The 10,332-nt window shown below is 56.1% G+C and overlaps 1 protein-coding gene across 2 annotated transcripts; it reads left to right on the top strand.

Moving 5' to 3' along the window:
* The first annotated feature begins 324 nt into the window (after nucleotides 1–324).
* On the top strand, nucleotides 325–6,859 carry Nudt14 (nudix hydrolase 14). Of its 2 annotated transcripts, none has more exons than XM_036205341.1 (5): nucleotides 325–460; nucleotides 3,014–3,057; nucleotides 3,457–3,521; nucleotides 3,714–3,951; nucleotides 6,531–6,859. In XM_036205341.1, exons 1-5 carry the CDS (start codon nucleotides 380–382, stop codon nucleotides 6,769–6,771), a joined length of 669 nt encoding a protein of 222 aa, XP_036061234.1. In that variant the 5' UTR covers nucleotides 325–379; the 3' UTR covers nucleotides 6,772–6,859. The 2 variants fall into 2 exon arrangements, with proteins under 2 accessions (XP_036061234.1, XP_036061232.1); XM_036205339.1 differs by having other exon boundaries at nucleotides 3,409–3,521.
* The last annotated feature ends 3,473 nt before the right edge of the window (nucleotides 6,860–10,332 follow it).

The raw sequence follows: 10,332 nt of genomic DNA, 5'->3' as shown, positions 1-10,332 counted from the left end.
GAGACTTCCTACTCTCCCGTTCTGTATGCTCCAGTGATCGCTCTGGTTCCCAAGCTTGGGGAGAGGGTGGGGTTGTTACTAACCAGGGACAAGCAGGCATCCACTCGGCTCACCTACCCCCGCGATCCCCTTTGATTCCTACACGTTGAAGGCTTCAAGTACCACAAAGCCCTCCTCTACCCTACTGGGTTCTCATCCCCTATATAGGGTGTAGAGAACAGCCTGACAGCGCCTCCCTTGCAAGCTGCACTCTGCAGGTGCTACCTGCGCGTTGGGGCCCCGCCCTCCGGCCCGCCCTCCGCGCGAACTGGGCATGCCCAGAAGTGCGTAGACGCTCCCGCCAGCTCCTGTCTGCGGAAGACTCTCCACTGCGCCACCCATGGAGCGCATCGAGGGGGTGACCGTGGGCCTCTGTTCCCGCTCGCCCTACCTGCGGCCTCTCAGGCTGCACTACCGCCAGGTGATCTGCCCCTCGCGCGCCTCTCTGCTCACCCCCCTTAACCCCACCGACTATGCGGTCCCGTCCCCGGGTTTGGCTCCGCCCCCGGGGCTCACGCCTCCGCCCCGAACTGGTTCTCTGAGCCCGAGCTCCGCCCTCCTGCTGTCCTGACCACCGGTTTTCAGACTCAGTTAACCTGGAATGGCCAAGGAAGGACATTCGAGGATACTCTCTCTTCCCTCCAAGGCAGATTGACTGGCCCTCCATTTCTGACTGCCCATCGGTACTTTTATGCAGTTGGATCTCAGGGCAGGAAGAAGTCTAGGGAGACAAGCCCACCTTGGGATAGGAGACACCCTTCTTTGCTCATTCCTCCTAGCTCCTCCTGCAAGCCTTAGTGGAAAGGCTACTGCCTCCAAGAAGCCTCCCCAGTTCAACCTTTCCCAGCTCCCAGGTGTCTCCCAGAGCAACAGGGCCGTCGGTAGCTTTCTCACTGGCACCGTGGGGTACATAGTAGGCCCACAGAAAACATTTGCTGAGCTTGGTTGCTGCTCCTCTCTCTTCTTTCATCCTGTGGTCTTCCAGCAGGGTGGGCCCTGTCTAGTCGGCCTCGGCTTATTTCCCTTAGCTGTGCTATCAGATGCACCGTGCTTTCCTGACCTGATCAGTGTAGCCCTGACTGGGTTTCAGCCCAGATCAAACCACCCGGGGCTTGGTGTTTGCCCAGCACCCCCATCCTCCGTTACATCCATCCCTGTCCCCAGTGTCCAGTGTGGCGGCTGCCAGCCTGAAAATCCCCCCTGGCCCTCATGTGTTTGCTGGGCATAGGTCCTCTCGACCCCAGGACACAGAATTCCTCTCCCAGAGTGCAGCCAAGGGTAGTACAGGCTTGGGGGAGCAGTTGGGTTCAGTTGAGGGACATGGGAGTCACTTTCCTTTTCCCTTTCACTGGCTGGTGACAGGGGATGGGCACTGTGCCTGTTCATGCACAGGACATGGGGCTCTGGTGGGCAGTTGTTGGGAGCAGGGTGGTCCAGGCTAGTTCTGCTATGGCTCCTGACAACAGCGCTTCCCTTACTTCCTGGGAAGTGCCGTGGGGTGGTTTTGCAGCCTTGGCTGGCAGCCCACCAGCACATTTCCTCTGATGGCGTTGGTAACCAGAGCTCAGCTGAGCAGGCAGCAGCCACACTCATGGTGGTGGTGGGGGACGGGTAGCATTTCCTCAGGAGCTGAGGGATACTGAGGCTGGGCTGTGAACTGGCTAGGGAATGGCAGCCTTTAACTGACTGCTGCTCCTGGCCAAAAGAGGTCTGGTAGACAGTCAGACCAAAATCAGGGGCCCGATTGCCCTGCTCAGCCCATGTCCACTGCCAGTGTCAGTTTCTCCAGCCCTTCCCATGGCTCTAACAAAATGTTTGGCCTTGGGTCAAGAGGGTCCTTTGGAGTGATACTTACCGGGATGGAAGCTGTGAGGGTAGTCAAGACAGGCTTACTGCAGCCTGGGCGGGGAGCCTTCTTTGGAGCCTGCCTGGGTGGCTGGATGTCAGGCAGGCCTGGGCTCGCCTCGTGGGGTGGTTCTTCAACGGCCTCCTGGGCAGCCTGACCTGCCCAGGACATTGGCTCTCTTCTCCCCCTGGAAACCAGGCTGCTACCACCCTCCCAGGATATCTCTGCCTGCAGGCTCAAGTCAGTCTTTCTTTGGGACCTTCACCTGTGAGCCTCTCCCAGGGGAAGCAGTACCCTTCTCTGCCTGTAGGCCAACGCGAGGAAGCCCTGTGGCGGTTCTTCTTCCTCTCCCTCTTCATTGCCTAGCGCTCTGCCTCTGGGGCCCAGGCCCCTGTCTATTTTGCGGCTTGGATGGAGCCCCAGCATCTGTGGATAAGCAGGAAGGGTTAGGGGTGAATAGGCTCTAGGTCTCCAGCCCCCAGACACAGCCTGTCTTACCACGTGGCATCTTGATGAAAGGTAGGGCCTTTCTAACCTTGTATACAAAGCTCCGTTGACATCTGGTCTGGCTGTCCTCTACAGCAGGGCCCGCCTTACCTGTCTCCTGAGTGCTACATGGATCTAGGGAGCCTGTCCCACATGCAGGATCAGCAGGACTAGGGGATGTGTAAGATATAGCCTGAGCCTGAAGCAGGGTGGGGCATGTACTCACTGCCAGACCCACAACTGCAGTGTAAACTGTCCAGTGGCCCAAGGGAACTTCAGCAGTGAACTCCTGACTTCTGCTCTGCCCTGCCTAAGGGTGTCACATCTGCCCTTCCTGTACCCTCCTAGTCCTTCCCACACTCAATGGCAACATAGGTTTCTGTAGTACTTTGTGCTCATGAAATGCCTTTCCTGCCCTTTGCCCAGGCTTTCTACCTTACCCTTCCCTGAACACCAGGCTACCCTGACTTCTGGGGAAACCCCATCTACCCCCACCCGTGGCAAGTCCCCATTCCTGATGGGTATAGGCAGGCAGCAAGCCCCCCTGCTGGGAGCTGCCTCAGTGGGTCTATCTGGCCCATGTACCTCCATTTGTTGCTGGCAGACACTCACCCTTCCTGATTGCTACCCTGCCTCTTTCAGGATGGTGTCCAGAAGTCCTGGGACTTCATGAAGACACATGACAGGTGAGAGGGGCTGTCCTGGCCACTAGGCCATCCCCCAGTTTCTGCTCGCCTTGGTGTCTTCAAAAACCTCCGTGAGGCCTGGTGGCTAAGTAATGTAGTAGCTGAGGACACCAGGCCCCTGGTGGCAGGCTAGCCCTCCTTGGGCTGAAGAGATCTGCTGATCTTACTCCTCAGGATCCACAGCATGGGCTAATGTGGTTTGTGAGGGGTGTGACAGTTGGGAAACTGGCCAGCAGAGGCCTCCACTCTCCCAGTTGCCCAGTATGTTTTCTCCCCCTGCCCCTATTCTGTGAACTGGAACCTAACGGGTCAGGGCCCTGGCCTGACTGTGTGGCCTTCCTATCTGAGCAATGAATGGACCGACTGCATGTTCTTACCGAGCTTCATCCCCCCATGCAGCGTGACCATTCTCATGTTCAACTCTTCTCAGAGAAGCCTGGTGTTGGTGAAGCAGTTCCGGCCAGGTGAGAACGGCTGGGTGGGCAGGATTTGGGAAGGGGGAATTGCAGCGTGCTTCCTGGCCCTTGATCCTGAGCGTCTGAATGCTGATGCAGTGGTGGCTCTAGGGGAAACTGAGGTCCAGCAAGAGGTGCCTGGCCCAGAGAAGATTACATTGAGGTAACCACCATGTGGCCATGCTTCCCCCCCCATACCAGCTGTATATGCAGGCGAGGTAGAGCGCCTCTTCCCGGGGTCTCTGGCAGCTGTGGACCAGGACCAGCCCCAAAAACTTCAGCCGGCACTGCCTGGTGCAGTGGGAGTGATGGTAGAACTCTGTGCCGGCATTGTGGACCAGCCTGGGCTCTCACTAGAAGAAGTGGCCTGCAAGGAGGCTTGGGAAGAGTGTGGCTATCACCTGGACCCCACTGATCTGCGCCAAATTGCCACGTACATGTAAGGAGGCTTGGCAGGGTGGGCTGCTATCTAGTGTGGTTGAAAGGATAAGACAGACTGTCAGAGTGGTTGAGAACCCTGTCCCTGAGGGTATACAAGCACAGGACTGGAAGAGGGTTGATGGACCGTGCCTCAGCTCCTAGGCTGGGCCAGACCTGGTGCTTTGGGGCTGGTTCTGGAGTATGCTCAACCCTGTGCCCCTACCCTGCAGCCCCAGCCATGTGGGGTTGGGCTCTGGGTGGCAGCTGCTGCCGACAGATGCCCCACTTCCTGTGGGATTAAGCGGCGGGCGGGCGCTGGGGGTGGGGTGAGTCACAGCTCTGTTCTCAGCCGGTGGCTCAGGAATGAGAGGGAAGGACAAGTCCTGGGGAGGGGAAGGAGGAGGGACTACCCCTCCTAAAGCCCAGGTGCCAGTCACTCATGCCTCCCTCAGACAGCCAACCAAGGCTACCTTATTCAAATGGAAAGCCACTCCTTGCCTCAGGATGTGTGGATCTTTGACCACTGAGATCTTAGGGCAGAAAAAGGGTCTATGGTGCCTGTCACCCCACAAAATTGAGCACCACCTCTGACCACCTTTACAGGGGCCTAAGCCCACCTTCAACCACGAAGGACCAGAGTCCCTGCCACCCCTCTCCTGGCACACTCCACACAGCCAGGGCCCTCCTGCCTCCATCCCTGAAGACCTCACCCTGTAGCACCTAGCTGTGGTTGGACCGTGTTGGGTCCAGTGTTGACCATTGCCTCTGAAGGGCTGGTCTGTGTCCTTTTCTATCTACGTTTTCCATTTGGACAGCCAGGGATGCCTGGATCCTTCAACTTCCAACATGGCAGTGTTTAGGGCAGGGGAATCTAAGGACCTACATAGGGGTTTGGCTAGTGTGTGGAGCAGACAGACGGGATGGAAGGCAGGAAGGAAGTTAGCTTTCGGGGTGGGGGGTCCCGGCAGATGATTGAGGACAAGGCAACCTTGTCTTGAGAGGTTTCATAGGCAGGGCCTCTGGGCTGTGTCCTAACTGAAGGTGCTAGAGAGCCAGCTAGTGATCATCCTACTTAGACTTATATTTTGAAGAGGAGGGTGTGGCTGTGAGGAAGCATGACTGAAGGTAAGGCTAAGTGAAAGTCAGAGTACCTGTCCCTATGGGCCAGTCCAGAGCCTACCCACTTAATGGTTCCCTGCCCAAGACCAGAAGTAAGCCAGTCCACTCCCTTGATAGTCATACATGACTATTGTTGCCTTGTTGTGTGAATGACATTAGAGCCTGCCCAGGCTGGAGGCAGCCGCTAGCCTGACCGGACCACAGCCTGGAGCTGTGTCCCTCATAAGTTGGGGAACTGAGACCAGTGGCTGCACAGACTGGCTGATTCCAATCACAGGTGCAGGCCATGACTGTCAGGAAAATGGGCCGTCAAGTAGGGCTCTGTGGGCATAAAGAGGTAGCTGGGCATGGTCAGTCTTGGAGTGGGGGTCCTCCTCTTGGGGGTTGGGAGCTCTTGTGTATCTCCCAGTTCTGCTCCTGCCTCCATGAAGTGTCCTGCTGAGAGATTCCCCACCTGTACCTGTCTGGAACTGTGTTGGAATCTGTCCTTTTATGTGAAGACGTCTGTGGTCCCCACCACCACACCCAGTCTCTGGTTTCTTCATGGCTCCCCAATCAATCAGGAGCTGCTGATGTGGGCCGGGCTGGCTTGGGCCTTAGCAGTTATGGAAGTCAGGTCCTGGTTGGGTACCTGGCAGGCGTCATGGGCAGGGGCCTAATGAACAGATTCTAAGAGACTATCACAGACTCTAGTCCTGCTTGCTTATGACCCCATGGCTTCTGCATATCCAGTCTATGTCCAGGGTCCTTGGTCTTCCACTTAGGGTCTCATAAGCTTCATGCAGGGCTGCCAGCCACATCCATGATCCATCCAGTTGCAAAGGTAGCACACTCCAACTCCTGTGGCTATGGGATAAAGGTCACTTCCTGACTAGCTGTTGACCAGGAACTACTCTTAGATCTCAGTGGTGCCTGCAGGTCCCTGCCATGTGTCTTCTTACAACACAGCAGCTTCTTCTGGTCTCTGTTAGCAGAATTATCAGATTGTCCAGTTTTGAGCTTGAACCTGTGGTGTGAGTTCACCTGATTAGGCCAGGCCTACCCAGGTATCTCCCTTGGGATGAGTTCAGTCAAGTAGCTGAGCAGAGTCCTGGGTCCATGATGTGTGTAAGATGCCTCTGACATTTTTGTTTTCCCTGAATGCCAGTTATTATATTCATCTTGACCGTTTGATGGTGAGTCTAGTCTTTGGTAGCTGAGCCATCTCTCCAGCCCAATTATCAAAACCATTCCGGTGCTCTTTATGTCCCTTTCCTAATTGATGTGAGACCCCACCTCCGCCATATCATAGTCTAGTGCCAGAAGGCATGCCCAACATGCATCAGGTTCCCATGGATGTACCCACCAGGAGTGGTATTTGGGAAGGGTGAAGCCACTCAAGAGTTCTGCCCATCAGAAAGCCAGAGAGAGAGAGGCATGGAAGCAGGGTGGCTGGCAGGGTCACCATGGTGTCTCAGCGTTCCCTGTTCTACCTGACAGGTCTGGAGTAGGATTGACTGGCTCCAGGCAGACCATGTTCTACGCAGAGGTGACAGATGCCCAGCGAAGTGGGCCTGGTGGAGGCCTGGCCGAGGAGGGGGAACTCATCGAGGTGGTACATCTGAACTTGGATGAGGCCCAGGCCTTTGTGGACAACCCCAAAATCCCCAAGACTCTTGGTGTTATCTTCGCTATCTCTTGGTTCTTTAGCCACGTGGTTCCCCACCTGAGTCTCCAGTGAGACCTTGGGGCTGGACAGGCCGGTCCTGTCCACTCACTTTCCTGCCCTACACCCTCAATAAAGCTTGTATAATTTTCACTGATGGCCACTGGGGTGAGGATCAGTGTCTTGAGTGGTAACAAGGTCTCCATACAAACCCCTCTGTTCCACCTCAGACTGTGCAAGTGGATGCTCTGGGAGGCAGATGGCTGTCAGTGGGCTGGTGCAACAAGCCTGGGATATGGTCAGGTAGAGTAGCCAGCTTAGGAGGGGCCCAGGCTAAGTGTTCAGTCTTGGACAGGGCCACCATTCCCTGTGCACAACATGAGCTGTATCTGCAGGAGTAGACACTGAATGTGGCCTCAGTTGAGAGGAAATGGGTACAGTCCTGCCCATTCCAGAGAGTGTATACTCCCTGATCTGGGCAGATATAGGGTCCCTGCCATGCCCGGGGTTGTGCTAGAACAGTACTGCCAGGAACTCAGGGCTAGGGATACTCTGAATCTGGTGTCTCCAGTGCCCTCTCCATGACTTGAGGGGACCTCACTTGGCCTATAGGACACAAGTAATGTCTGCAGGCTTGGCCATGATGAGCATCTAGGGCAGTCATCTTGGTGTGGGCAGCCTGGTCCTTGCATAGAGCTACCTTAGGGGTGTGACAGCTCACAGTGCTGCTTGCTGGCCTTGCTTTCTGGCCTGAGGGTGGGCCTATGAGAGGCATGCACATAGCTCAGAGCCGTCCTTGAGGTCCCCAGAGTGCCTGCTGTAGACAAAAGGGCATGCTGTCCCACCTAGCCAGCCACCTGGACCACAGGCACATACTTCAGCCCCCCACCCCTTGTGAAAGGTGCATTGGGAGACATCTGAGGGATCCAGAAGTTGGTCTGTCTTGGGTAAGGTCAGGCTGCAGAGTAGTGGTCCAGCTGTGTCTTTCCCTAGAGCTTCAAACCCTCCAGTTAGCATCTTATATGACATCCCACTGACGGGAACCACGAGGTATCCTGGAGAGATTTCCCCCTTCCCCCTTGTAACAGTACTGTGGCACTCAGGTGATGAGCTGTCTGTGATCATGTCCTGGGGCTCTGTGCCTCAGTGTCCCCTTGTATGAGGCCAGGAGCTGAAGTGTTGGAATCCTAATCATAGACATTGAGGTAGGGATGCTGAGGTGGGTGGGGTACCCTCTGTCCTCTTATAGCCCCCTGCCCTGCCCTGGAGGATGGGGGGGGGCACTGGCTTCACCCCTCCCTATGCCCCAGGTGGGTGTGACATTGAGGTACCACCCTGAGGAGGCTGCTCAGATAGCACCACCTGTATGCAAATGTTTGTAGCAATTTAGGTGGGGCCCAGCCAGACAAGCAACCACAGCTTTTCTTCTCTCTCTCTCTCTCTCTCTCTCTCTCTCTCTCTCTCTCCCTCCCTCCCTCCCTCCCTCCCTCCCTCTCTCTCTCTCTCTCTCTCTCTCTCTTTCTTTTTTTAAATTTTAGGGAAGGGTCCTTAGGTATGTGGTGTGTGTCCAGGAGCTGAATACAGTGGGGCACAGTGATCCAGCTTCACCTTGATGGTCCCAGGACAGGAGTATATCCAGCCACTGCCATCTATGCCCTGCCCTGACATTCTGCAGCTGCCTAATGCCCACCATCGGAATCCCATGACCCTCAGGATTGCCCTTGGGTGTTTGCAGTCTGATGGGCAGAGTGGGGGAGGGCTCTGGAGGACAGGAGGATGGGTTAGGAGTCAGGGCACCTGGGCTTGGGTAAAGTCCAGTCCCTCACTCTGATCTGCAGCCTGGCGGGCAGGTCAGCAGGCACCATTGCTGGGCCTAATGGAGCTGGCATCGATTTCCCGGCTTGGGGTGGGGGGGCTGTAACCGGAAACTCCCCTCCCTGGCCGCTATATTTAGCATCACAGGACATGGGCGGAAGCATAGCTCACTCCAGAGCCCAGCCAGCTCTGTCCAAATCCTGGGCTGCCTCATCCTTCAGCTGGGTCCTGAGGCCCCTCTGTGCCTATCCAGCTCAAGCTAAGCACCCATTAAGAACAGGCCCAGACTTCCAGTGTTAGGGATCTTGGAGAGAGACACCATGTGGGAGTCAATCATGCCCAGTGGGTGATGAAGGCCTTCCTGAACAGGCAGAGCAGCTGACCCCACAGGGTCAGGTCAGGGTTCCTGAGCCCCCAAGTATACTGGGGACAGCATGAAGGCAAGCATAAAGTTTGAAGGGTGTGTGAGGCAACAGTTCTCCATGTGTAGGTCCATCTGTCCCTGACAATTCTGCCTGAAAGCTGCCGAAATCAGTGCAGGGAGGGGATTTCCAGGGGAGGGTCCCTCTCAATGCAAGTGGTCACCTTTCACACCTTCAGCATCTGCTGGTCACCATCAGGTAAGGGTGTGGCACCCAGGAAGAGGAGGAGGAGGAAGAGGAGGAGGAGGAGGTCATCACCATTGTGGTGATGACACCTGGTCATGGCAGGTGTCATCCAGGTATTGAATATACTGCCCTGATAGTCTCCAGCTGTTCTAACCAAGGAGACCCAGGTCTCCCTGCTCTCCAAGGCATGCTGTTGGACAGACCCCCCCCCCCCCCTTGGAGCCTGTGTACCTACAAAGTGAGTCCTGTGTCTTGGCCTGATGAAGAATCCTTCCCTGAACCACTGCACTCATAGCTCTGAGCAGGGGGGTGGGAGCAGGCTGAGTCAGTCACACAGAAGTCCCTGTCAGCACACTGTGGCTCTGCCTGCTGGCCTGTCCTCCCACAGCAGCCTGAGAGCAGAAAACAGGGAGGCACACAGGGTGAGCTGCAGGGTTATCCCTGGGTTCAATTTCATGCCGAGCCCCCCCCCACACACACACACAACCCAGCCCCTGCACTGCCTGGACATCCTAGACACTGTCCTAGACATCTGTGCCTCTCAACAGCACCGGGGCATCACCCTGACCTCCCCTTGTACCGCTCCAGGCCACTGTCAGGAATCGTGATGGAAATGTAAATCATGGTGTGGCACAGCCAGCCAAGCTCTTTGTGACTTCCCACCAGTATCAGCAGGAAGACTGTTGTATTACCACCCACCTTGGTTTGGATATTTTGTCCTCATAAGCCCTTGTCAGGTTCTTTGAGCCTCAGAACCTTAGCATGTTATTCCTTTTCCTCACCTTGCTGCCCCACCCTCTGGGTCTCATGGGATGTGGGAGTGGGGGGGGGGTGGAGACACCCGGTTTTAGACTCTTATGGTTTGCTGGTCTACAATATATCATCCACCCTTAGACAGAGAGGCCCCTGCAGGTAGGCCAGGGCTGTGGCTACCTAGTTCACAGCTTGGCTGGGTGCCTCGGAGACATGGTGAACATAGGCAAGCTGGGAAAGCTAAGGCTCTTGTGTCCTCTGTGGCCTCCCTGTCTCCAGGCCAGAGGGAAAGTGAGGCTGAATCTGCAAAGGGACTGTCTTCTTGAAAGATGCAAACATTGGGAAGACTCTTAACCCACTCCAATTCCCTTATTTGGTGGGTGTCCCTGTGTGTGTAGCCAGGCCTGGCTTGTGTCGTGCCCCCCCCCCGCCCCAACTAGCCTACCTGCCTGAGGGCTTC

Source organism: Onychomys torridus, chromosome 14 (genome assembly GCF_903995425.1).
Source record: "Onychomys torridus chromosome 14, mOncTor1.1, whole genome shotgun sequence".
Taxonomy (NCBI): Eukaryota; Metazoa; Chordata; class Mammalia; order Rodentia; family Cricetidae; genus Onychomys; species Onychomys torridus.
Note: the sequence above shows the minus strand (reverse complement) of the source record. Positions and strands in the feature narration are given on the sequence as shown.